Here is a 27,712-nt window from a genome sequence, read left to right as displayed (position 1 = left end):
CCCTTTCATACTTTGAAAACCCCTGGTCTAGATCAACAGGTGAATGTGTACCAGCTTGAAAAAAAATCTATTTCAGAACATGTACATTTGTCAGAATTAAATGCATCTGTGCAAATTATGTTTTTATTTTTATTTGAAAAATAGGGTAAACTGTCATATAGTGACACGGCACCAAAACCACATCATCAAAAACCAAAGGTGCTGAATCAAAGGTAAAATTAGTCACAGTCTGCTCAGTGTCGTTGCAAAGCTCAGGCACCAGAGGTCTGTATTGAGCTAAATTATGGTATAATCACGGTTTGGTACGTTTTTAATTAAGCATGTTTTGTGGCAAACATGGTTGGATAAATGTTGTTTACTATTGGTCCTGTGTGATGTAGTGCATATAAAATGGTCAAATAAAGTTATTTTTAATAAACGCTGAATCCATAAAACAATACAAAATATTTTTTCAATGATTTGTACTTTTTTTTTTTTTTTTTTTTTTTTTTTTTACTATTGTTCTTATTTAGCCATCTAATTTTTCATCTATTGTATATTTTGGTATCATTAAAGAATCAATATTTATTTCAAGAGCAACAAGATTTTACGTAAGCAAGGTAAATAATAGGCTGGGTGAATCTGTCGAGATGTTGCACTTTAATAAAGTGATTGAAGGAGGGATTTCGAGACAGTGTCAGGTTACATTTACCGACTGAGAGCAGTTCCGTTCTGTCCTGTTTTGGTTCTGTTTCGGTGCTCCTCCTCACTCTGTAATGTAACTCAGACAAATGCTGTTGCTGACCAAACCAAAACAGGACCTGTTTCCCAAACTATCATCAAACGGGTAATTCACTGGCTTAAATTTTGTGTTGAGGAGGAGCATGATCATGAGGGATGCTGTTATTCTTCAGGCTCTTCTTTTCATCCATAGTAAGTAGGCTGAAGTTCGGCATTGTTGTACTTGTGTTGCGAGAGCTTTTACAAAAGCAGCCATCTTTTGCTCGATTAATAAAAGAAATCCCTTGCAGGATTTCTCCAGGAAACGTGTTTCCACGATCTAGTTATTGTAAAGACATGTAATTATTTTCATGACATCTGAAACATATGTCATAAATTTGTTTCACGTGTAAAAAAAATGCCTAGAAACGTAAAAGTTTTAAGGCACTTTCCTTAAAAGTGCCTTCAAACTTATAAGTACGTAATGAAAAAATAGCTACGTTAATAATTTACTCTCCTACCCAGTTTTAATAGAAAGTAGAAATATTCATGAATCAAAATACGTAATATGTGGCAGTTTGTCTTGCAGCTACTGTAGTTGTTTTCAGCAGCTCTTTTGTCTTTGCAAGACAGCTCAAAATCAGATTGGATGGAGATCACTTTGAAAGTATCGCCACAGATTCTCAGCTGACTCTAGGTCTGTACTTTGACTGAACCATTCTAACAGATGAATATCCATTGTTCTGGATTATCTCCAGGACAGTCTCATCTATATTTTAGTTCCATCCATCTTACCATCAACAAAAAGCAAGTTCCCCTTTCCAGCTGAAGAATAGAATTCCTAAAGCATGTTACTGCCATCACCACCTTTTAAGTTTGGCTGGTGTTTGATTTAGAGTTTTACTTGTTTTTCAAACATTCAAGTTCTTACCTCATCGAGTACTTTGGTCGACATATTCATTATGACATATTTGCTTGTAGCCAGCCCCCTTCTCTCCTCCATGATACGTAGATTTGTGAAATACATAGCTAGTAATTGTCCTATCAACAGATTTTCCCACCTGAGCTGTCAATCTTTGCTTCATCTCCAGCGTTACCATGGTGCTTTTGCCTGCTTCTTCTACTAAAGATCTCCTTGCTCGGCCTGTCAACGTAGGTTAAAGGTCATGTCGTGATAGCTTTGCAGTCATGCCGTCATCATTTGGATCAAACGGTTCTCTGTTAGGTAATAAAAACAGGGGCGTCAAAAGTGTAGCCCGAGAGATATTTTTGGTCCTCAGAACAATTTTGTGTGGCCATTGATCACAATTCAATAATGACATAAATTTGGTTTGTCATTTCAAGCAGTTGCTGACACACATGTAATAACATCTTAGGATGACAGACGTTCAGTAAAGCTCATTCAAACGCCCACTTGGACTTTAGTTTGTATTCTGAAACGAACAAAACATCCTATTTCTGTTTGCTCATGGCTGCTTAAGAGATTAACGCTTTTATTTCTCTACGTTCTTTTTTTTGTTTCAGTCTCTGTGGCGTGCTTCTTCACTGCAGGTATGCAACTTTTTTGTGTGCGTGCAGCTGTGATTTACGTGCTTTTCCTCCTCTGGTGAACCACTGAAGACATTCTGCTCTCTCTTCCAGTGTCCTGTCAGTCTGACAGCAGCAGCAGTGTGGTGGTGGCCGGCTACGATGTCAGCGGCCCCGCCGGGTCCAACCTGGTACTGCAGTGCATGAGCGGTCGCATGGTATGGACCAGGGACAGGGTGAGGGACAGACAGAGGGTGGTCCACTGGGATATGTATCGGGATGCCCCAGACTACGCCATGGAGAGAGTGGTGGACATGTTCTCGGCTGGAGACCAGAGGCTCTACCACACCCACAATCTGGAAAGGGTCGGCCTCAACCCAACAGCCTTCAAGGATGGGAACTTCTCACTGGTCATCAAAGGTCAATGGTTTGACTCCATTTTTTTTCCTACTCCTTTACTGTTTTTTTTTTTTTTTTTTTTTTTTGCATATAATAATGTTCAAAGTCAGTTCCTTTAGAATCAGGATGAAAAAAAAAAAAAAAAACCTGAAAAAACTCATCATCCTTCTTCAGCTCCTCGTATATTGTTTTGGCAAGTTATCAGCTAAATCTGGGAGTCATATTACTCCTAAAATTGTATTTTATGTCTGTCAAACTGTTTTACATTTGGTCCTTTTTCTGAGGTTAAACTCAACAAATGGGAACAAAACTGTACTTATGATAGGTCACAAAAAGTTTTAAACAATCCAGTTTAAATTGCTTCTTTGGGTCGTTGTCTGTTATGTGCCAACACAACACTGTTACTCCACTGAGTTCAGGAACTCTTACATGCCTAAGTAGGTCATTAACTCATGTTATGTTTATTGTTGTAATAAAATTTGTCTGATGTTCTCAAACATTTAAAAATGATTTTAAAAGGCAACAAATCATTTCCCGCTTCTCGGTGTGATGGTCACCTCACAGTAACTGTACCTTGTTAGCAGATGTGACGATGAACGACAGAGGCTTGTACTCCTGCAACCTCCACCACATCTACTGCCACCTGCACGAAACAGTCAGAGTTCAGCTCAATGTGACCAAATCAAGTATGGATCTCTGTCAGACTGACTCGCGGTTTACAGCAGAGCTTCAGCGCAAGAGTCCTCTTTGATGTCTTGTCTTTTCACCCCGAAGAACGCAAGCAGCAGCGCTTCTGGGACGGACAGAAAGCGGTGTACGTGGTGCTGCAGGGGACCACCGCCGTATTGCCCTGCATCAACAGGCGCAGCGTCTGGACAGACTGGAGCGACGAGGAGGAGGACCAGCAGGCGAGTGGATAAATAAGGCTCGCATGGATCTGCTTTTGTTGTTGTGCTACTGCATTCTATTGACAGCAGGTTGTGTAACGTGTCCAGGTTGTCCACTGGGACCGTCAGTCCCCGGGAGTCCAGCATGACAGTGCCGATCGGCTGGTGGACCTGTACGCCTCTGGAGAGCAGCGCAGCTACGGGCCTCTGTTCCTGCAGAGGAAGATGAACATCAGCAATAAGGCCTTCTCAGAGGGCGACTTCTCTCTAACAATAACAGACCTGCAGGTAAGCATGCATGTGTCAAGGTGAGAAACAAATCGTATGTATGTTCTTGCTATTTGTGTGCGTACACACTCGATTAGAACAATCACAAGCTAAAATATTCAGCCTGTGCGCAGCCATGCGTTTGGTTGGAAGCGTTTTGCAAAAGTGAGCATGCATGGGTCTGATTTCCAAAACACGTGGAAATCTCATCAGCAGTGTAGCTCTTGTCGAGTCAAAATTTATAGAGAAGCTGGCAGCTTGCAACCACAACATGTTGAGCTCTCAGGTGAATAAAGTCATGGATCAGGAGTTGCTACAACAGCAAGTAGAGTAAGGTTTCTGGTTGCAATCCAGGAAATCTGAAGATCTCCTGGTGATGAAGTAAAGTGATGAATCATAGAATCAGCTTTAACTGGTTAATTTCCACCTCTCCGTCAAGAATAAACAAAGTGCAATTAATGTGGTAACATAATTTAGTTCTGTTCAATTCATTAAAGTCTAAGCGATTTGCGACAAATGTCATCTCAGCGAACCTTAGAAGACGAACCTGTTGAATTCGTATTAAATTACAATTAGTTCACCCCAAATGGAATTCAGATCTGTCCAAATCATACCAAAAGTCATTTCAGCATAATGTGATCATTTTGTCAGATTCACATCCAATTATATAAACTCCACTTCAATTCAGATGGTCATTTAATGCCAATTTTTAATTGTGTAAATATTGAAAATTGTATAAATATAGTTGGTAGCAACAATAGCTTCATCAATGACAGTCCTGAAAAAAGACAAAGTTAAAAATAAAGGTGTTGAGCAAGGGATACTTTCTATGAATGGAAAAACAAAGATAATACATAGTTAATGGGAGAAGTAGCTTCATTAATGCTTTTGTCCAGGGCAATCATACAACTGAACACAGGATCACAGAGCATAAGTCAATTACTGTTGTTACCATTAACACATAGTTAATGGTAACAACAGGTCGTTCGATGGCTCTCTCTGGGAAAAGGACATTTGAAACACTTTGTGGTAAACAAAGTCACTGGTCAGGTGCGGGGAACTCAACTGTAATGGTAGAAAAACAAGATAGTCACGTCAGGAAAAGACAGTCAAATACATAAGCACTGGGGAATACACATACAAAAAAAAAATAACTCAAGGGGAACCCAAAGGTAGTGGCAGGAGTTACTGCAAAATTTCATAGATGAAGATCAGTGGAAGAAAATGGTAATGGAGGTGAGGATAATTGGCCTAACCCATAGCACCATGCTAAAGGACAAGACCTAGGGAAGCCTCAGCAACTTCAGCTTTGAGTTTTATCAACATGAAAAGTTTTCAGCTTGTCCCTCAAGCTAGACAGGATGTCTGCCTCAGATATCTGAGCTCAGTTGATCTTTGTGCCTGTTTTATGTTGTTTTTTGCAGTTTATTTTACCCGTGTGTGTTGTGACAGTTTACAGACCAGGGGACATATTCCTGTCACCTTCACCATCATTACTGTGGCCTACATGAACGGAGACAGTTTCGAGTCACGGTCGAGGCCCCTCTGATTCAGAGCACACAACCGGTCGTAACACTTCCCCGAGACAAAGGTAACAAATCTATCTTCTGTCTCTAGATTTTATAGGTCAGCCCCCCGAACAGAGCAGATGTTTTAGTACTTTACCCAACAGAGGCATTATGTGCACATACATCTGCTCTTTCCTTCACTCTCGATTCTTTATCTCCTCTCGGACTTTCCAAACAACAAAGCAGCAGAGGAAGAACTCAACTTCTTTTCTGCGGTTTTGTGTTTCTAGAGAGGAATATTTCTTTCTCTTTTTTTGGCCTATCGTTAAACTCCTGAAGCTACATTCACTCGTGTTGTTTCACATCCTAACATTGCCTAATAACTCACAAATCTTCTTTTTCACAGTGGATGCTTCACTCTCTGTATGGATTTGCATCTCAACAGCTCCCTTCGTTGCATTTCTTTGACAACGAGAATGTTTCAGTGTCGGAGAACTGTCTATTTTTCAGTTCTTTGACACTGAAAGAACTGAGGTCAAAGCTTTCAGTGACAGACGTATCAAAGAGGAAAAAATCTTACAGAGGGACATTTTGCTCGCAGCTGCCTGCGTGTGCGTGTGTAAGCCAGGTCCTGTGTGTTTATAAGATGGCCGATCTCATTTCAATGGAATCTTCTGACTGATGTCCAGCTACATCCGCAAAAATAATGCACCTCTCTTTCCGAGCTGTGATTAAACATCAGGTTTGCTTCACGGGAATTACATATCTTATCCCAATGATTTATCTCCAATAGTGAGTTTGTCTTCTTCAACAATCTGTCGCAAAGTTATGGGATTTAATCTGCTTTGCTGTAGTTTCTCTGCTGCCGTGTATACTTTGGCTCATCCTTTGCATTCTGCAAAACGTTTTCCCTCTTCCTTTTTTCCACTTTTATCTTTCCATCCCTTTGATGACCCAATGTGCTGAGTTTTACAGTTTAAACTTGGAAGATCAGATCAGATTATTCGTCTGATCCTCCCATCTGCTCTTCCTCCTTGTACGTTTAAGACACGACTCCCCTGGTCATGACCTTGTGCTTGTTAAAACACTGTGGAACGCAATAGAAAGGTCCGACGACTTGTATTAGTTCTAAGTACAGTGCAGTACAGACAATCTGGGTTTGGGGATGTTGGGGCAAGGTCTTCTCTCTGAAGAAATTTCTCACCCTCTCCTCCCACTCGTTCCACCCCTCCTCTCTCGTTTATTCACCCCTCCTGCATTTTCTTTTTTTTTTTTTTCTTCTTTTAGGTTTTACTGCCAGGAAAAGTAAATCACAGTCTTACACCAGTCTGGATATGATTTTGACTCAACTATGTTGAGTCTAAGGTCCACAGCTGCTTCTTGATTTGCACTTCTTTTTTTTTTCTTTTTTTTTTTTAAGTTAAGTGAAACCAGGCCCTTTCTTTAGCCTCTGCTTCCCAACGCCCAGCAGAACCTCACGTGGTGTCGGCTGAGTAAACACTCTTCACATCCTTTTTGTGTTCAGTCTTAGATTGGAGAAAAAAAAAAATTAATCTGAATTTGGAAGAGCAGTGCAGAAATACTTCTTGCCCTTTAACTTTTTAACATTTTGTCACATCAATGTATTTTATTAGTATTTTACTTTGTGACACACAACAACAAAACAGTGCAATATTTTGAACTTACATCTCAAAATATAGAAACGGTCTGGTGGGTGAAGTGGTTTTCAGTTTACATTTTACAAATTTAAAGTGTGATATTCATTTATCTTCCAGCCTTTTTACTCTTAACCAATAATTAAAATCCACATCTGTCAGAAGTCACCTAATTAGTAAATACTTACAGTCTAATAGTCGTCCTGTTTGTGATTTAATTTGATTTCAAGTCCTACTGCACCTTATACGCTTTTCCTTCCATTTCTCAAATATGCACTTTCTTTTTGTCTGTCAGATAAAATATATTAGTTTGTAGTTGTAACATGACAATGTTACAGGAATAGGAATACTTTTGAAAGGCATTATGGAAATTCACAATGAAAAAGCCTGTGTTCTAACTTGAAAAATGATAGTTATTTTCCTTCTGCGGAAGAAAACAAAGGGGGGGAAAAATCAATGAGTCTTCATATGAGATTCATTTGCACAGATTGCTGCTAGCTACTGAAATGTAAGTAAAACCAGCTGACATTTTCACTCCGTGTAACACTCAGACACCAGTAAAGCTGACGCACCGCGAGTCATCAATGTCATCCTGCCCGACCAAAAACACCATTTCCTCCTGCCGCTCTGCTACGTCCTCACCTCATTCCTACTTCTGGCATTCATTACGCTCATTGTCGTCCTCGTCACGAAACGACGTAAAGCCAAAGGTCTGATCTAACGACTGTCAAATTGATTCTTTTTCAGTTACTTAAAACGTCATGTTCTTATGAAATGTTTTTTTTTTTTATTGTTATTTTAGATTTTTCTCCTAAAGTATCTGTTAGGTAAGTGCTTAATAAGACATTATTGTGAAATGGAAGAAGAAAAATCTGAAAAGTGTGGCATGCATTTGTATTCAGACCCCTAAGACACCTGGATCAAACTCCGTCCTGTGTCTAATCCAGCCATAATATGGTCTTCAAGACTCTGGAGAACCACATAAATAGAACTTCTAGATAAAAATTGTTTGCTTAAGTATTATATGTCAGATCAGGTTTTTAGTATCATAGATTGAATCAGTGTGAAAAGTATCATTTCATTTTAAGAAGTACTCATCGAACAGAGAAAGCTGTTCCATTTGAACCGTTTGTTAATGGTAGATTTGAAAATAAACTCTTGTGTTTTGAGGACATCCATGATCTGAGGTCAAGATTTAAATAAGTCTGGACTAGCTAGTTTTTTGGTATATCTATTCTCTGTTGTGAGCTCAGGCTTCATCCATGTTTTTATCAGATCTGACCAGCTCCTGTCTGCTGTCCCTGCTGAGACCACCACCACATCTCTCAGGTCCGATGGTATTTTTAGCATGATTTACAGTGGAATGTCTGAGGCTTCCCCAAAATAGCTCTGTTTATACTGAGTGTAAAGCATACGCAGGTGGGCTCTGTTCTCGTTTCACTACATTGTATTTACAAGTTTCAGAGTTAAGTGGTGTAAATACAAATGCCTATACTTTTCAGATTTGTATTTGTAAACAAAACGAAGCAAACAAGGCATGCTTCTTTCCATTTTGCAACCATGGATGACTGTGTTGAAGTAAAATCCCAGTAATAAAATGTCACATTTGCTATCTGTGTCTTTGACTCAGTCTGGTGTTTCTTCATGGTGACAGGTCCAGCAGAAGTCCCAGCAGCTCAGATGAGTATGAGATAGACTTTGGTGAGGTGAACACGTGTACTCAAGAGAACGGATTTGGTAAGCTTATGGCGTCTTGTTCTTTGGCATCCTTCGGAGCATTGAGTGGAGAAGTGAGGGACTTGTTTTTTTATGCACAATCTTTATAGTTTGTCGTTAGAAACTACAACTGTGAAGGTGGATCTATGGAGTGTATTAGAAACAGTCCTCTCAAAGAGCATAAACCTAATAATTTCCTTTGTTTAGAATACAAGAACAACCTGCTAAAAGAAAACGCCCTGATGAAGGCGCAGCCAAAAGTCATTGATCTTGACAAAGGTATGCCAACACAAGTGAATCATCTTGAATCCCCCATTTTTAAGCCCTAACCCTGGTTTTGTTTTGCTTCCTGCAGAGATCCAGAAGTTTTCCAAGTGAGAAAGTGAGACAAGCAAAATCTGAGTCACTGGCGGGTCCAGAGGCTGAATTTTCTCTAGACAAAAACCCATCCACGTTACCTTCTGTCGTAGCCAGAAGAAACCAGGGTGGATTTTTTGGATCGAGTTTTGCCATTATTAGAAAAATGTCACTAACTCTTTAAATATCAAACATAAATGACTCCATTTATCCACAGCTATGACTTGAAAGTGGACAAGAGAAACCAATGAGGCTTCTTCTTCTAAAAGCAGACTCTTCATGTTGTCTGATTGTTGTCTCGTATCATGGCATCTATTATGGTTGTAGGACTTCTGCAGTATTTCAGTGCTGTGCTTTAGCCATTCTATGTTAATTAATCATTTTAGATGTCATAAAGGCACGCTTAAATTTTACTTTGTACAGTTTTAGTTCACAGCTTTCTCTGGTCATGAACTCCCCCTAGTGGGGTAGCAAGAGTACTAACATCCATCCAGTGGGGCAACAGGTACTATTTTTTTTCTTTTTGCTAAAAATATCTAATTCAGCTTTTTCTTTGTTCAGTTTAGTGCTATCTGTAATGAATGTCATTTGTGCTGCTGCACTTTAATGCTCATACATTCAAGGAATAAAAATATGAGGAATTTTACATTCAGTACTTTATTTCTTTTTCTTTAAAGGTAATGTCTATACACAGTGTAATATATTATTGGTCTGTATAATTCAAAGGTTACACATATAAAATTTCTTGACAAAGTGTATATTTCATATAGCGTCGAAAAGATATAAGTGGGATTTGTGTGTTGTAACACAAAAAGTCTTCAAACTGAGATGACGGGTCACCTTTAAGCTGCAGCTGCATGACAGAATGGTCCAGTCAAAGTAACGCTAAAGTCATGTTTCAAATACAATGGAATACAAGGGCTTGCCAAACTTTCAAGATTTTTATTTGTTAAAGCACAAATAAGCTTTGTGTCGATGTTACCCATAAAATGCAGTACTGAAAAGATGTGTACAGTACACGAGGATGATTGACAGCGGTAAGACTCTCCTCCTTGCTCTGATTTGTTGTTTGTGTCAGAGCTGTGCATTTCTGTATATGGCTGCAAAATCACAGGGGAGGAGGCAGGAAAACATTTTTCATAAATTTTCAGTCTCATATTATGCTGTCATGACATAGTCCACTGGTAGTTTTAAGAAATATCTAAAAAAAACAAACAACTAATTTAAGTTCCTCACAGCAGCTTTACTGATCAATTACAGTTATGACACCATCTTGATATATTCTTTTTGAAAAGCAAAACTGCCATGTCACATGTAGGCAACCAGCGTCTCCATATTATACATCTGAGATCCCAAGACAGGACACACAAAGAGAATGAAAAAAAAAATCTGTACTTCATGCTGAGCATTAAAAGAAGCCACACCCAGATGAATGTTAGTTCATAAATCATTTATTCATTCTTTTGTGTCACAAACAATCCCTGAATTCAAGACAAATGGCTTTTTATACACTTTGTATTATGTATTTGTGTACATTTTCTATAAAATACACAGTACTGACATGTACTTTTGATCCAAAAATGAAACAGACCCTGCTCAGTCTTGTACTGTAGGACAAGTGTTTCAAAAGAAGTAGACATCCATTCACACCTGCTAACCTCACTTCAATAAAGCAACGCTCTCAGATTTGGTCAGTCTCCTCTCTGTTTCTACCACACACACGGTTCAAAATACAGAAACACGGTCTGACCGCAATTCTTTAGTCGGTAAAAGTGAGACGAGTGGAAAATCTGGTGCTGCGTGGAGCCTCTTCCCAGCAACACAACTAAACTACAGGTACAAATGATGACGGAGCAGAAGGAGGATCTGCTCTGGGGGTAATGTTCATTTGAAATTATCAACTGGTTGGCTGTTGTTTCTTGAGCCAACATTACATTACACAACACAACAAAAGGATCATCTGGACATTGGGAAACCAGGCTACGGGATATGAGATCATAACACTACAATAACATGTAGGATTTTTTTTTTTTTTTTTTTTTTACCTGAACATTACAAACAATCAAGAGCAACAAACGTGTCTTTGTGTCCATCGGGTAAAAAGAAGTTTGTCGTATGCCGATCATGGTCGGTCACTGCTGTGTGTTGATGAGGTTGAGAAATCTGTACAACCCGGACTTGGCGTCACTGGAGAAACGTTTGCTGCGTGTTCTTGATCCAAGTCGTTTCGGTCTTCTCAGACAGTCATGTTTGTGCGACAAAACTAGTGCAGGTCTTCGCACAGTGCTCAAACCTTTTTTTTTTTTTTTATACACTGAGCACCAGGTGGCTTACTGAGAAAAGGTCTATAGAGTCATTAATATCACACAAATCCCTCCAGGGGCTTGATTAACAGAAAAAGAAGAGACGCGGAGTCCATCAAGAGGCCAGTAACACGTCTCTCTTTGCTCTCCTCCACTGTTTTTGAGCCTTGCCTCGTCTGTACAAAACGTGTTAGCAATATATTAAAGCCATAGGATCCGTTACCGTGGAGTGTTGAGAAGAGATGCACCGAGAGTATTTCTGAAGTTTCTGACACGCCTGGTTCACTGTTACCCGTTTAAGGTGTCAGCCACAGGTTTGACAGAGTCCTGCTGAAGGCTCTCCACAGGTAATAAACTCTCTGAGACCGCTGGCTGAGGGGAGCGGGCCAGGCCGACCCCCGACTTGCAGCTCACACAGCCCTGAGAGGAGACAGAAGGACGAGTTTCACATGGACTCAATGTGAAGACGGAGAGGAACGGCAGTAATTTAGGAGCTCTGCGCTACCTGCGTGTCTAATTCCTGTGGGATGGTGTGCTGCTTGATCCAAGGATGGACCTTGGCCAGCTCTTCTTTCTGGTCCTGGCTGAACCACGGCTGGAGCGGCTGAAGCACTCGCAGTTTTTCTCTGTCTTCTGCCAGCACTTCATTCTGATCCCTGTTAGGTCAAAGATTATACTACGTTAAGGATGCACTGATCCGGCTCTTCCTGGCCAATACCAAACAGTTTTTTTCTTTGAACTGCTGACTAAGAGTTTTTGACTTTAAGGATAATGATAAATAAAAGAGAAGAAAATTAATTACATTTGTCCCATTTATGCCTACAAGGATATGTCCCTAACCTTTAGCTAGGATTTTATTTTAAATCAAAAAAGCACATAGAAGTAAATTATGCAGATTAACACATTTATAGTCTCATAAATGGTGGGAAGTCTCTGATGCCTTTAAAAAAAAATAGGGAAATCCTATGGAGCAAAAATGCAAGTTCCTCCCCAACTTTTCAAAACTGTGGATGTGTTGCTCCTCTTGCTCTTTTGCAGATGCTCCTGTACAAACAGACGTTAGTTTTCCAGGTAGTAACATTAACCACATCACTGGACAGTATCAGAAGTTAAAAATCAGCTTATATGTCAACTCTGTTACCAGTTTGTCTTGGCTATTTTTAAACCGTTTTACAGCATCTACTCTCTCTCATACATGACGTTATGCCAAATTTACTCCAAATAAAACGGATATTATGAGCTCAAGAGTAGAAAAATATTATGAATGCTGAAAATTATGGCTCTTTAAACTAAAATTGACGAAAGTCAGGTCAAAAGCTCAGAAGTGCATCTTTAAACTACATATTACATATAAACTATGTAAAAGTCTATAGTTAATAGCTGATGTTTACCTTGTGTGTATCTGGTAGGTCATCATGACCTGCTCAGGCGTGTGTTGGATCATGCTCCACAAGGAGCTCTCCACCTGAGTTTCAAAGTTGTGTGGCTGCTCCACCGACGCCTCCTGGCTTTTGCGGGCTTTGCGGGACGTGTCCGACGAGTCGTTACTGGCAAAGTACTTGCTGCTGTGGCTGCTGCCTGTAGTTCCAGAATATTCTGGATCACTCTACGCTCAAGACATCACTTACAGGTATTACAGGAACTGGATTTGGTAAGCCAACGTCTCCCAAACAACCAATCTCCTCACTTTATCCTCCTTATTGAATAAAAACTGGCTTTATGAACTACACTAAACAGTAGATTATACTTTCTTCTTTGATGGGGGTAACTGTGTTAAGCATTGAGGTCAAAGTTTAGTTTCATATCTAATCACTCTTCTGCAACTTTTGGCTGCTTTCTTTGCTGCCTTGTGCCTGGTCTCTGTTACCCCCCTCCCCACATATTTATCCATTTTAGAAACAAGCATACAATTTAAAGCTAAAAGTAGCAAAAATGGTGGTAAATAAACTTTAAAAAGATGCCGTTCGTACCAGTGTGTGAGGTGGATGTTTCATTGGAGCCGGATCCAGATCCCAGTGAACCTCCAGATTCCCCTGATCCAGATCCTGAAGCATTAGATCCAGTTCCTGACCTGGCGTCCTCCTGCAGGAGCAGGTCCAGCAGCTCACTAGACGTCGACTGGGCGTCCTGGTTGCCAGACTCACTTGGTGCGTCCCCCTTAACAAAGAAACATTTTTCATATCAATGCCACTTCAATCATTTTTAACTCTGGTGATACGAGTCATAAGTTCAAGCTGACCTCGATGGCGTGTTGCTCGTGGAGACTCTCGGGGTGGTTGAGTCCAGTGCTGCTCTGCCCCTCGCCGTGTCTGGGAAGCTCCTCCTGCAGGAGGTTGAGCTGTAAAGGAGAGCTGGAGCGAGAGCTGGAAAACAAGGCCTGCGGCCCGGCTGCCTCCTCTTCCTCCCCGATGGAGGACGCGGCCTTCTGCGAGGAAAGAAGAAGGCCCGGTGACGTCTGAGTGTGTGGGCCAGTCTGGACCTGGAACTGAGGCTGAAGCTGAGGGAAGGACACGCTGCCAGGAGCGTAGCCTGTTATCATGCTGGGTCCATGAGGTATAGTTGAGGGAACGGAGGGAAAGCCCGGAGTTAAGTTGGGGTAGTTAGGCAGGATGACGGCCATGACGGGAGGCATGTACGGGTTAAAGCTCTGGGCTGAAACCAGCGGCAGTGGGCTGTAAAAGTTCTGGACGTTCTGCAGGGGCTCCATCTGAAGTGGCTGCAGGGCCGGCTGGCCCTGACCGGACGGCATGACGTTGAAGTTGTAGGCGAGCTGCTCGGGAGGCTGCAACAGGCCAGGAGTTGCTGCGGGTGGCTGTTGTGGTCGGGGCTGCTCCGCGGCTGGATTCCCCAGGACGGGAAAGAACGGCACGGGGACGGGGGACGTTTGGCTGAAAGTCTCTACCATCTGGGGCTGGGACGACTCAGAGGAGGGCCACGACGAGTAGGGGACGGGGCCGGCAGGGCCGGTCGGGGAGGCATAGCTGTCTGAGGAGCCCTGAGGTTTGGGCCGCTTGTGTCTGGCTCTTCGAGAGCGATTCCAGCCTCCAGCACTTATTGGACGTATATAGTCCCCTGTGACGAAGGAGGGATCCAAAATAAAAACCTTGTTACAATTGTATAATTGTATCTTTTTAACAAATTGACTTTACACATGAAATATTACCAGGTTGAAATATTTCTAGTTTTATATTAAGTCAAGAATTTCAAATATTCCCAGACAAGTTCAGGAAAAAAAACCCCTTTAAATTTCTACGTATTTTGAAGAATACATAGAAAAGTTGATCAGGAATTCAATGCAAATACTTCTATAGTGATCAGTCTGTAAATATGGATAGATGGGTGCATGGACAAATAGATGGTCAAAAGTGACAAATGGACAGATGGACAGCGGTACTAATAGAAGATGGATAATTGGGCAAATTGCAGATGGATGGGGTTAGGGTAAGGGAGAAATGGGTGGACAGAAAAACAGAAGATGAATGGACAGACAGAAAGTGGATAAACAAACAAGAGGACAGACGTACAAAAGAAAATGATGGATGGAGAGACTCAAGGGACAAAGAGATGGATAAGCATCTGAATAAAAGAATAAACAAAAAACTGTGTTGATGTCTGAAAACACATTTTTCTAAATTTCTATGGAGCAGAAAGGAGCCCAGACCGAGCTCAGTCTCTAAGCAACGACATGCACATACCTGGTTGATGAGAGTGAGCCATCGAGCCGTTTTCCTGCTGCAAATAGGAGCTGTAGGGACTCTGAAGGATGCGATGGCTGAAACGATCAACATATTCCTGCTCCTCCTTCTGCGTGTGAGCTGACAGCACCTCCTTGGTGAGCCCGATCAACCTTCTCTCCTCCGCAGCGGGACTCAGGGTAGGGCGGGCGGGGGTCGCCGCAGGGTCAGCAGGCTCGCTGCCCATTGGGGCATCCTCCGGCGCAGTGGCCTCTGCAAGAAAAAAAAATGGGAAAAAGCGAGTTAACCTTTCTCTTCTGGACAAACATCTAAGACTAGTTAAATCTTTCAGAAATGCACTAAAATGTGTACCATACTGAACTTACCTCTCGACACAATTCAGTCTTTTTTTTTTCTTTTTTTTTTAGCAATTTAATAAAGTATCAGATCAACAAAGAAGTTCCAAAAGCAAATCTCAGCAGCTTCCATGAGCCGGCTCACTGAAGCAAGTAGGTTTGTATACCTGACTCAGGCTGTGGCACATGGACGATGGTGCTGCTGTACGAACACTGGCTAGTGACCGAGACAACACTCATGGCCTTAGAGGACATGGTGATGTTTGTCAGCGGCGCCCCGACAACTGCTGCAGCTGCAGGGCCCACTGACACCTCACTGTCCAACACAACCACTGGAAAGTGAGGTGAAAATATGTTAACAGAAGGTTACAGTCAAATGCAAAGACTTGAATGAGAATTGCTTTTACCTTCTGGAGCGTTTGGAGCCACACCCGCGGCGCCTTTGGGCTTCTCTTCTTCTGAGGTAGAGGACGAGGAAGAGGTCGTGTCCAAGGAAGGAGACTCGTTCTTTCGCTTCAAGGCTTGACCCGCACAACCCTCCAAGTATCTGTAGAACAAAATTGTCGTCGTGGCATAAAACACCAAAGACACAATGCTAAACTGGGTGCTGCGGTGTCTGTGAAAACACACCTGATGATATTGTCCACACAGTTGATCTGCTGATAGGAGGGAATGTGCGTTTGGTTCCTGCTTTCGTCATTTCCTCTGACTTCAGGCTTGGCGGCTGAGTGGAGGTGAGCCGCTGCAGAAACGAAAGGTTACCGGGCTTAGCCTTTAATAATAATCTGCCCATTGAAAATGGGTTTCATGGCTGTATGCTGAATAAGATATCAGGCGGAAGGTTTGCATATGATGTCCGTGACCACGAATGTCTTAAGTTTTAATTGAATTAAAAGTGTAAAATACACCAAAGTACTTCAATAAATTTGTAAAGCAAAAGTTTTCCTGGAAAATAAGTCGAAGAGGATTCTTTTAATCCACAAAAGATAAAACAGGCAAACGTCACGCTTCCAGAAAGCCATGGTTCCAACTATCTAACATCTACTGACCATAAGGAACACAAAATCAGCTTTGATGTCTACAAAAAATTATTGAAACACCAATTGCCAAGTGACAATCAAGTAAATATTATTGCCAGGATGTACATATTATGTTTAAGCTGGTATAATGTTGACTTTCTAAGGCCACTTCACCTATGTTCGGTCTGCCAGGAGGAGCATTTCTTTGGCTGGAATCGAGCTGCGTGTGTCGGCCCCAACTTTTCGATCTGTTCACGTCAGCACAGATCTGCTGCAAGGTCATCTGGGATATGTGCGCAAGAACACAGAGATTATATCAGCATACGTAACCTTTGCAGCCAACTTTGAGGATGCGCACTCGACAGGTACTTTGACCGTTTGTGACGACTCACCGGCTCCCGGTTTGAGTCCTCCCACAGGTTGCCGTTGCTCTCGCTTGAAGAAGCGAAGCTGACGTAATGCTCATGGGAGCCATTACTTCCCAAACTGCCATAACCACTGGAGCCATTGTTGTGCACCGGCTGCAGACAAGACAGAACTACATCAAACGAGCTTTGGTACAGACATTTAGCTTTCAGTATAATTAGCAGGTAAAAATGTGTTTTTAATAAATGGAATAACAAATTCACCTGAAGGAAAAGCTTATAGATCTTGGCTTGAAGGTCTTTTATTTCCTCATAAGTGACTGGAACGTAATCCTTTGTACGAGCCGCAAACACATCCTCGTTCAGAGGACTCCTGCGATGATATCAGCACAGCCGCATTATCTTCATTATCGAAACATTAAATGAGATGAAAGAGAAATCTGACAAACTATTGCCACCGCTTACGTTCTGACTTTGTGCCGTCCAATGATGAAGGCCACCTTGCGGCTCCAAGGATTGATAAAACTGGACCAGCTGGTGTCCAAGGTGATGTAGTCTCCATTCTGACAGCGCAGACGCACTGGAGAGTGCTCAAAAGGAGGCTGGCCTGCGTACTTTAATACTACAATAACGCATGAAGACACACACATACACACACACACAAAAAAAAATCAAAAACATGGTTTTTAACGCAGTGAACAGCTGAGAAAACCGTCTGACAAATTTCAACTCACATCATTTCCAAAGACGGGACTGTGCTATATGGCAATGTAAACATAATGCAGTCATTTTCCCTTAGTGTTCAATTTAAATCCTAAATAATTCTGTGCTTTTCTTCAACAACACTTGGAAAATTTGCACATTCGCACTGCTTTTACATTGAGTTTATGCAAAGAATGCTAGAAAGGTTGCTCTGCTGCTTTATGCACTCACTTTGCCTGTGCATGGACAGCATGAGGGGACGGTCCTCTGGGTGAATACAAGTGAGCAACGATGTGCCAATCAGGTCCTGAGGCATGTATCCCAGCAATGGCACAGCCCTGAGGAAATTTAGAAAAAGATTAGCTCACTGCCAACTTTTATCACATCCTAAAATGACGGCGGTGCACAGCGCTGTATGCCTGCTCACCTGTCATCAACCTCCAAGAAAACACAGCCAGGGGAGTGTGTTGTAGTGAAGATACGTTTCTCCATAGGAATACGAGGTGCTGCATAAGCGAATAACATTTAAGCTAAATAACAATGACAAAAACTTTGATCTGGACAGAACCTTGGTATTGTAAATAGAACAGTTCCATGAATAATTCAAACAAGCGAATGCTATTATTAAATGGATAAGTTCTGTCTAATTTGGTGTTATGATAATTTACTGCACCTTCGTAACCAGAGATGATTCGTTCGGCTAATGCCAGGCAGCACGGCTCCTCCTCCTCCCCGCTCCCTGTGCCCTGCACCTTCAGCAGGTAAGGTGTGATCCTGAACGGATTGTAACGCATCTCACCTTCGCGATCCTTGCTTCCTCTGAAACGATATGCAATTTCTTTTTTTAATTTTTTTTTTAAAACACAAAAATATGTTAAAACTACAAATATTGTTGCCGTCTCATCAGTGTATTTTTCACATATTGCCACAGTTAAAAGGTTATTATGCTTGCGACTTCATCCTCTTATATAAATCCAAATAAACTGACTGCCTTTGCCGTTGTGACACCTTCCAAACTCCAAGATGGGACCCTAAAACTAATCCGCTCCTTATAGCTGGTGTACATTCACTCCTTCTCAAAGTCTTGTGAAATATAGAGACCCAACGAGACACATTTAATAAGGCTCTCAGCTGTGTTTTAATAACATCCACTGGAAAAACAACGGCTGTGGAAACATCAAGTTCATGTTTCATGTGAGTAACATAAAACAAGTATTATTTAACCACACCAGAGTTTGAAAGTACACAATATGTTCTTGAAGAGTACAGTGGTTCTAAACAAGATTATGACTTTTTTATAGTTAAGCAGGCCCTGCTGATATAATGTGTGGGGCAAATTCTGAATGTTCATATAAGCGTGAAAGGAAAAACTCACCTAATCCTGCAGAAGAAGGACTTGACCTGCGCACTGTCAAACAGAACTCCAGCTGTACAAACAGAGAGCAAAGCGGAAGTTTTTGTTCTTGTTGTGTGCTAAAGAAAACTTAATAGAAATTTAATATTAAAAATGAATTGCTAAAGCAGAGAGATTGTGATGCTGTCAACATTGCACACTTTGTCCATTGCCGCTTTATTCTGTTTTACAGACAATGCACTTGTGTTTTTCTCCTTTCCTTTAGCTTATTGGATACAACAAAACTCTCCAAGATGGTTATAAATATGGACATTTATTAAATGTTAGTGGTGTTGAAAATTGCAGAAAATGGCTAAAACAAATGTTTATACAAATAATTTGTTTTGATATGTACATTACACCAAGAGCAGTGAAAAATCATGTTTGCGATTTAATCAAAAAAAAAAAAAAACACAAAGAAAAAAATTGGGATGACATTTTTCCATTTTGTTCATTTACCTAAATACCTAATATCTAACTCCATCTCTCCATTTCAAAATGTCTTCTCGGTACCTAAATCAACAAGAACATCGTCTCATGATATACTGAAAGGTGCTTCTCGTACTTTTTCCCTCTAAAAGCAATATTAAAGTAATGCCAGTGAGCTCCTAATAGGATTTAAGTCATGTGAGTAAGGGGTCGAGGTCATTACTCAGTAATGGTTGAGGGCTTTGCTGGCTTCCTGTGCTGCTGTAGTATGTTCTAGAAACTGCTAACACATATATAAACCCTTTAACCTACTGGGGCTTCTCTCCATTACTTATCCCAGAGGAGTCCATCTGTCTTCTCTATTAAGAACACTAATTTAATCTGCCATTTTGTGCATTAAAGCTCAGTATTGTTTAGCAATCACTGAGTTCCAGATTTATTAATGTTCATCGTGCCACCAAGTGCCAACATCCTGGTTGAAAATGCTGATAGATAATTACATTTTTTTAATCATTTTGCTCTAGAATGCTGTCTGTTAAGAAAAAAAAAGAAAAAAATGTTTCATCATCAAGCACATTATTTCCTTTTGCATATTCATAAACGGCATACGAATCTTTCTTTAGACAAAAAACTGCAGTGTCACCTAAAAATGATCAAATCAACCACGGAGTAGCCAGAACAGTCAATAATCAAATAACTTTGGACTCTATTCCCACATCTAGTACTGTAATAGATAATATAAGTCAAAATTCAATACAGAGTAGGGCAAGATTGCAAGATGACAATGTTTCAAAACCCTACCAGAGTGTGAGTTGCTCCACGGTGGCAGGTGAGGCTGTGCCGTGTGCGAGTAGAAGACGTTGACGTCTTGGTGGAAGAGCAGCTCGACAAACTTTGCAGAGTCCAGGTACTTCCTCTTGCAGCACAGTAAGCTGGGAGCCTGCTCCGACGTGTACAGCACGCAGCCGCTCGAGAGAGAGAACACCATCACGAAGGAATCCTGTGCCAACAGAGAGATGAGCAACCGCATGATTCAAACAAACACACATACGCCAAGCAGATGTACAATTCTTTCTAAAAGTATAGAAAGTCCTTGGACTAATCTTAATTTCATCTCATCACAACCAGAAACTTTGGTCTGTTTTATTGGGATTCTGTAAGACAGACAGAATCCCAGACAGACAACCATAAAGTAGTGCATAGCATGGTGGTTGTGGCAGCATCATTCTGTGGGGGTGCTAATGGGAAGATGAATAAAGCTAAACAAATATGAAAGACCATAGTTGTGAAGGGGAAAGAAAATAGTGTATTTTTATGAATTAGTAACTAAAAATGCGTTTGTAGTCAGACCCCTGGAGTCAATCATTTTGAAACCACCTTTTGCTCATTTTATACTTTTGGTTTAGGTCTCAGTTTTGAACATTTGTACATCAGTTTTCATCCTGCTTTAGGATGAAAATGGCCCAGACTTGATAGAAGTCGACTGAACATCAATTTCCCAGCTGTGCCACCGATTTTCTATTAGATTTGCTTCTAGACGTTGGATTATCCAACATGTTTTGCTCTAAATCATTTTGCTGTACTATGTGTTTACACTTGTTGGTAGGTAAACCTTTGACCCAGTCCTGAGTCTTTTACAACTCATAACAGTTCCTTTAAGCTGACCCTGCATTTAGCTCCATTTATTTTCCTATCAACTCTAGCATCCCACCCAGGTGACTTTACCACCCTGTTATGCACGACTTTGTGCTGGTTCATCACCTGAAATCCTTGAAAAATACATACAGAAAAACTTCAACAATATGAACACTTTCCCAAGTCACTGCAGAACAACCACTCAGCTGTGGAACATAGGTACAATAATACAGGCATGTTAGTTTAAGAGTAATGTTGTCCAGAACGCCGGAACACACAATCAATACAAAACAATACAAATGACTGGTAGGAAAATGGTTTTGAACATCTTTACAGAGAAAAACCCAAGGAGTGACGTCTTCCTCATGTTTTGGATCTACATGCAGATGTGAGCGCATACCGTGTTTTTCAGGTTGTGCTCAGAGGTGACCCTCTCCAGGTCCTCCAAGGTGCAAACAGTGGCATCTTTTCTCTGGTCTTGTCCATTCTGCATCAGCAGTTTGTAGTATTCACTGTTGGCTATAGATGATAACGCACAGTTTAAAATAGAAAAGCCTTACAGTTTATTGTGACTCTCCAGAGATATCTGCGTGATTCGCGGGGGTTTACCTTGTACTTGCTTGACACAGTTGAGAGCGTAGTTTAAGGCCTCCACAGTGCTGGGTTTGCTGTGGCTCCGTTTGTCAGATGGAAGCCTCTTTTTCATCTCAGCCACTGTGCTCACCACATCTCTGTGGGCGTGGCCTCGTCCCCTGATGGCCGACTCGCTGCTTTAAAAAAATTTAAAGAACAGCAAGCAACTGCTGAAGCAACACGTCAGATTAAACAATCAAAAGGGCAACAACAAACATTAACAAACATTAGGAAGGAGCGCATGTGTTTTCAAACTCAAAGACGGCCTGATTTCTCTGAATGTATCAAATGAATTGAATGAATGAATGCCCTATTTCAATGATGAAATCTAAACGAAAATTGTTTGCTGCTCAATGTTATTGATGCATTTTGCTTTGTTGGGTTTAATTGCGGAAAAGTAGCCAATGTTGGTAAAACTCTAGTATACCTCTACTGAGTTACTTAGTGTTTCTGGGGCTTGAGCTACAAAAATAAGCAAAAATTTGTATTTCTATTAAACAACTTTCTTTTTGTTTTTTTCGTTTTTACCTCAAAATAAAAGTAATAAATATTCAGCCCTTATTTTTAATGGTTAGATATTCTCCTGACCTCAAGGTGTTCTTTAATTTGAAGCCAAAAGTTTAGTACCAAAGAAAAGTAAGTAATTACCTCTTGGTCGACGGTGAGGGACATCCTCTGGCGCTCCCTGGGCTTTCATTGGTTGAGGAAGAAAGGTCATTGGAGGTGCTGGCCATCTCCTCATCTTCCTGCCCCACTTCTCCTGTTAAAGCTCCTTGTCCCTCTGCCGGGAAGTCCTGCAGCTGCAGTTCCCCGTTTTGACACCCAGATGTGCCCCCGTCTGCTCCTTCACCCTCTGCTGGGCCTAATGGCAATGCTGGCTCCTCCCCTCCCTGACCCCCATCCCCTCCTGACATCACCGCACTCTGGTCATACATCAACAGCATATTGTCCGGTTAAAGTTGCGACGAAGTGTCTTCATATGTTCAGGGGGAAGAGGTTCCATGTGGTGACAATAAATTGACAATAACTCAGGTGAATGTCGAGTCAAGGATGTGGTGCTGTGTATCGAACACTGGAAGATAACAGAACGTAATGGTCAACTGTGAGATCCATAATCAGAAGAAAGGTCTAGATTTACTTCCTGGAACAACAAGAACCTGCACACAACCATTTACTTCTTTTAATATTTATGGACTGTGCACATGTGCACTGAAATAAATAATTGTTTTGAAGTGGTCAGATCTTTGTTGAACTACTTTTAGCAGCATGTCTTTCGTAGTGCATCTATCTCTACCTGCTTTGAACGTCAAGAGACTGAAAATCTTTCCTGAAGTGAATAGGACAGTGGTGCTGGTGTGAAGACTGTGTCATCAAGCAAAAGCTTTTCTTGGGTCTATAACACAAGAGTCACAATAAACCCTAAAAGAGTAACAATGATTAAGATTTACACATTTTAACCCCCTTCATCCAGCATTCATCCAGCATATTTTTTAAATACCAGACAAGGACAAACATGCACAGAATAACTTGTTTTTATTGAGGATTTCCTTCACTATAGTAAAAAAAAAAAAGTCCAAACCAACTCAGTCCTTTGTGAATACATAGGTGCATCTGTTGTTAAACTATAATTAACCAGATTTTTGGTAACATTGTACAACTCGCACCCATCCAATCAAAAAAATTGCCCATATAGAAACTGTCTGACATTATGACGTATGCCAACAAACCACAACAGCAACACATCAAGTGTAATTTATTACATCTATGAGTCTGACAAGGCAGTATTGGGACTACAGTGAAGCACAGTGAGAACAATTATATGGAGAAAGGCAGCAGTGGAGAACCTTCTCAGAGTGGCCAGAAGGTCACCAAAAATCCAGAGCAACATCTAAATCACTGATATTGCCTCAGCTACAGTCAGCATTAATGATTCAAAAATAACAAAGACACTGGGCAAAAATGGCCTTGGTGTCCCTTTGGTAACAGCTTTTTTGATACAAAATGGCACTGAAGCTCAACTCTACCTTCCTTTACTTTAAATGGATGAGGTTAGGTTAATCATTTCATGAAACTAATGGGGTCTATGGTGACAATCTAGGATCATCTTGACTTAACTGCTTTCCTGTAAATAATATGAGGTCAACATTATTGTGTACGTGGATGTGCAGCTCTTTGGAGTAAAGTTGTTGTCCATGAAGCGAGTCCCAAAAACACACAGACAAGCCCAAACCTGACTGTCACGAGAAATCTGGAGAGAAGACGTTCACACTTAACCTGGTGTTGAATCATCATCAACAGTTTCAGCCATGCGCAGAAAACTTGAATTTACATACAATTCACTTTTTTTCATTTAATGTTTTAAACACTCAAATCAAAACAAGAAAAAAACTAATTCAGCTTGCACAGCCTTTGCAAAAATACAATGTGTGTTTTGTACTATGTTCAGAATAATGTTTCTATTTTGCAAGCAAGGACAAATATAGTCTGCCTCCTTCTCTAATATTACTGCTGTGTCTGATTATCACACCAACTTGCTGCCGTCTGACTCACTCCCATAAGGGTCCATTTACACTTGAACATCCAGTCATCACAACAGCAATACTGTGATACTCGGTTGCGTAACTACAATAACTACAAATGATATTTAGTATTAAATCACATCAAGTCAAACCCAGCAGTTCAGTTGCAGAGATGTAGACCGTGTTTTAAACAAATAAAGCATCAGATAAAAGTCTTTACTCACACACTGCTGTACTTAAAGCAATAGACATGTATCTCTGTAAACATATGATCATCTGACTTGGCCTTAATCCTGCAGCACAAAAACCAGGTTGATTCTATTTTTAGGTAGCTTCGATTCAGCTATAAGGTGTTGGGTAGGTACTCTCACGTACAGTTTCACCTGATACATTCACACCTCTCACTTTTTTCTAGGGAGAAAACTTTTTCTAAAAGTGATTTGAGTTACAATCTGCACACAGTGCATCAGAGAAGAAAACAAGCAATGAACGCACAGGGAAGAACGGTAGACCTCTCATGACAGAAATACAGATATCGGAGCAGAACACAAGAAGAAATATGGCAGCAATGAATGTCCTGAAAACCAGTGTATGCTAATTGTTCTTTAGAAATGAAAGCTTTCTGGTTAAGAGAGGAAATCAAGAAGCCAGTGGTCATTGAGGCAGAGTGTCAATGTTCTTATGCAGAGTTAGGAAATACTACTCAACTATCGACTATGTTAATGCACTCTACCAATCAGGTCTTTATTTTAGTATTGCCAGACGGCAGCTGCTACTCACTAATAGATTTATAGATGTTAGATTTATTTTTGCCGTAATTACGACAATTAGCCAATGCAACAAAGGAGTGGCTTCAGGAGCAGTTTGTAAATGCCCTTGGGTAGCATTGATGGAGTCAAGACTTAACATTTCTGGAAAAAACCCAACAACGGTTGTCTGCTGATGCTACCTATCCAGCCTCACAGGATTTGAGAGGATGTGCAGAGAATAGGAGAAAGCATCCAAACATGAGTGTAACAAGCTTGTAGAGATACTGCCAAAGCTGTCTTAACACATTTAGTCATATGTATAAATACTCAGATATCTGCAATGAACGGAACACCTTCTAGTAGGATTGTAGTTAATGAATGTGCTAAAGTGACTTTTTTTTGTTAATCTTATGCATGATTAACTTAGAGCTGCTTGTGAAAACAGGTAGGTTGAGCTGCAAGACTTTTGCTGTTTGTGGAAGATTAGATGGTGGATTAAATGATTTAGCTTATAATACAAAAACTGTTATGCTAACAAAAATGGCAGCAAACAGAAGGAAATAAAAATATCAAAAGATGTTCTAACTGAGAGCAGAGGAGATGCAATTAAAATGCTACCTGTTATTATGTGAAGGTAATTAATCTTAAAGCCGAATGGTGACTGTTTTGAGGTGGCACAGTTAGTTGGCTGGTGGTGCCTTACAGCAAGATGGTCTAATCCTTCATCTATCTGTATGCATCTTCAGTAATTTAAATTTAGGATTAAATGATTCATCCCAAAACCATTTCCATGCACAACCTAAAAAACACTGATGTAAAGTTTTTTTCAACTAACCCATAAATAATCATTGCTAATTATTTCAATATTCAACAGAGAAAACCCCAAAATTAGCACTTAGTATAATGACTGATAAAATATTAATTCTAAGAATTCACTTCAGTCAAATCCATTTAGATTTCCTGCAGTCATGACTGCACCCGTTTCTCACCAACTTCAAGGAAAGTTTGTTGATTTTGTTGAAAGCTAAATCAGATGATTTAGCACATTTATGATCCCGAGTTAGTGCAATTTACTCCAGGTTTTTAAAAAATTTATAATATTCTAATTATTTAATTTACAAAATAAGTTTCAAATACAATTTATACTCTGACTGCAAACAATAATTTTAAAACTTCACATAAAGTTATTATAGAAATTCTGCAAATCTCAAACCCAATCACACCTCTGATTTGTGCCTAAAAATAGGTAATAAACCACAACAACCTAAAAACGACCACAACACAGGTTTGAGGTTTCTCTCGCCCCTCCCAAGTAGAACCCGCTGACCCCAATAGCATCCAAAATCACCACACGTCACTTCTTGATACGTACAGAATAAAACCAAATGATATAAACCACCAATCCGTAATTATTTCGTTTTAACTTGTCCAAAGTAATCGTCCCTGTGTCTATCTTATAAGACATACAATAAACTAGAATTAAAATGTTTCCAGAAAATTCAATAACGTAATTGTAACTTAATGTGTAGTTTTATGAGCAAATGCTGCACATATATAGCCTCACGCTCAACTAGTATTGCTTAGGATTTGCATGTCGTACTTGAAATACAATTTCACTGTACCGGCTGATTTTTGACTGCTAGCAAACCCAGCGCGACTGGCTAGCAGCATGTTACACGGTTACAATATTAGCAATACAAACTAGTAACGATTGCTTTTACAAATTGTCTTCAACGGTAAATATCCAATTAAACTTGTATGTCACATTATTATAATACTATTTGAACATAATCTAATAAAAGACAACGATTACATTACTTTTGTTTACATTCACTTGCTGCTCTTGGGGTGAAGTGCATAGCTAGCCTTTCCAGTTCGAGCTAAGTCTAGAACTCCATCTCGAATTACATTTATTTTGAAAAACATTTACCTTTTGAGATCCACGTGAATCTTAGGCTTAATATCCAAAACTTAGGCGTCCACAAAATTGATTGTTCACCCAATATAAAGTGAATATTATTTTCGTTATTTCCCTGTTACGCGTCTTATAACGTCATCCAGCCCAAACAGTTTGACACAAATGTGCAACGTGAGCCCGGCAGAGTAGCCCCGCCCTGTCGGTGGTGATTGGACAGACAGAATTTGAAGCTGTTGTTTGATTGGAGGTGTAGGCGTGCCCCACAACTAGGCTTGCCAGGAACCCGCGGTCGGTGCACGTGTATCCCCATGTTACACAACAGGGAAACAAGCCAGAGCAGACTGCAAAAGCCTTTTTGATTCACCCCTAACTGCCACACTCACGCCTCTGCAACTGAATGAATAGTCCGTGCACATCTCAGTACTTTCCCGATGGAGTATCGTTATATGTATATTACTCTATGAGACGCTAAATCTTCACATTTAGAATTCTACATAATCCTGAAAGCTCAGGGCAGAGTACAATTTGAAAATTATTGATTAACTGAAGAAGAAAAGACAAGAAATAAGAATAATCCCCTTATCTTTAAAACCAGGTCAAAGCTGATAGTAAAATGTAGGAGCTGAAGATGGAAAACCTTGAAGAAAATCTGTAAGATGCTACAAAACACTTGATATCATGGGGTTCATCTTCTAACAAGATCATAACTCTAATTGCATCACCAGAGTCACAAATTAATTGTATCATTTGTGACTCTGAATTATGAAAACATAATTCATTAGAATGAGCTATAAGCTAAATCTATGAGGGGGAAAAAACAACTACAAAATAGATCTCTTTACATTACAATGTGCATGTGCTTAAGTTGTCTTGGAAATATTAATGGGCCAGCCATGTAGGGTACATGGAAAACATAGGGAAGAAGGAACTCTGGTTAGATAAAACCAAAATTGACTTTTTGACCCACATATAAAATATTATAGTGTAAGTGAACACCCTGAA

At 40.4% G+C, this 27,712-nt stretch overlaps 2 protein-coding genes across 6 annotated transcripts; one reads left to right on the top strand and one right to left on the bottom strand.

Moving 5' to 3' along the window:
- Positions 1-706: 706 nt before the first annotated feature.
- LOC122834178 (matrix remodeling-associated protein 8-like) lies at positions 707-9,661 on the top strand. 3 transcript variants are annotated; one of them, XM_044122354.1, is made up of 13 exons: positions 707-912; positions 2,224-2,250; positions 2,341-2,646; positions 3,210-3,311; positions 3,400-3,533; positions 3,621-3,800; positions 5,232-5,370; positions 7,494-7,652; positions 7,745-7,769; positions 8,218-8,271; positions 8,597-8,679; positions 8,866-8,937; positions 9,014-9,661. In XM_044122354.1, the coding sequence occupies exons 1-13, from the start codon at positions 864-866 to the stop codon at positions 9,034-9,036; spliced, it is 1,353 nt and encodes a 450-aa protein (XP_043978289.1). In that variant the 5' UTR covers positions 707-863; the 3' UTR covers positions 9,037-9,661. The 3 variants fall into 3 exon arrangements, with proteins under 3 accessions (XP_043978289.1, XP_043978291.1, XP_043978290.1); XM_044122356.1 differs by having other exon boundaries at positions 708-826; XM_044122355.1 differs by lacking the exon at positions 8,218-8,271 and having other exon boundaries at positions 709-912.
- Positions 9,662-10,448: 787 nt separating this feature from the next.
- On the bottom strand, positions 10,449-26,879 carry per3 (period circadian clock 3). Of its 3 annotated transcripts, none has more exons than XM_044122350.1 (22): positions 26,723-26,879; positions 22,173-22,596; positions 21,501-21,661; positions 21,292-21,410; positions 20,058-20,256; positions 18,810-18,861; positions 18,108-18,253; positions 17,862-17,940; positions 17,666-17,772; positions 17,198-17,354; positions 16,997-17,105; positions 16,760-16,888; positions 16,542-16,650; positions 15,979-16,090; positions 15,756-15,895; positions 15,516-15,680; positions 15,014-15,265; positions 13,558-14,390; positions 13,289-13,475; positions 12,710-12,896; positions 11,824-11,974; positions 10,449-11,738 (listed from the first exon to the last, which is right to left on the bottom strand). In XM_044122350.1, the coding sequence occupies exons 2-22, from the start codon at positions 22,466-22,468 to the stop codon at positions 11,607-11,609; spliced, it is 3,822 nt and encodes a 1,273-aa protein (XP_043978285.1). In that variant the 5' UTR covers positions 22,469-22,596; positions 26,723-26,879; the 3' UTR covers positions 10,449-11,606. The 3 variants fall into 3 exon arrangements, with proteins under 3 accessions (XP_043978285.1, XP_043978287.1, XP_043978288.1); XM_044122352.1 differs by having other exon boundaries at positions 21,501-21,658; XM_044122353.1 differs by lacking the exon at positions 15,516-15,680.
- Between the last annotated feature and the right edge of the window lie 833 nt (positions 26,880-27,712).

This window comes from Gambusia affinis, linkage group LG07, assembly GCF_019740435.1.
Source record: "Gambusia affinis linkage group LG07, SWU_Gaff_1.0, whole genome shotgun sequence".
NCBI classification, from domain to species: domain Eukaryota; kingdom Metazoa; phylum Chordata; class Actinopteri; order Cyprinodontiformes; family Poeciliidae; genus Gambusia; species Gambusia affinis.
This window is presented reverse-complemented; position numbering and strand designations above follow the sequence as displayed.

Excerpts from the sequence above, each read along its gene's own strand:
- per3 (XM_044122350.1), bottom strand. The coding sequence starts at position 22,468 with ATGCTGTTGATGTATGACCAGAGTGCGGTGATGTCAGGAGGGGATGGG. Across the intron at positions 21,411-21,500 it reads CTGTGTCAAGCAAGTACAAG|CCAACAGTGAATACTACAAA; the intron begins GTAAACCCCCGC and ends TATCATCTATAG. Across the intron at positions 16,889-16,996 it reads TCTATAAGCTTTTCCTTCAG|CCGGTGCACAACAATGGCTC; the intron begins GTGAATTTGTTA and ends TCTTGTCTGCAG.
- LOC122834178 (XM_044122354.1), top strand. The coding sequence starts at position 864 with ATGATCATGAGGGATGCTGTTATTCTTCAGGCTCTTCTTTTCATCCAT. Across the intron at positions 913-2,223 it reads GGCTCTTCTTTTCATCCATA|TCTCTGTGGCGTGCTTCTTC; the intron begins GTAAGTAGGCTG and ends TTTTTGTTTCAG. Across the intron at positions 2,647-3,209 it reads CTTCTCACTGGTCATCAAAG|ATGTGACGATGAACGACAGA; the intron begins GTCAATGGTTTG and ends CCTTGTTAGCAG.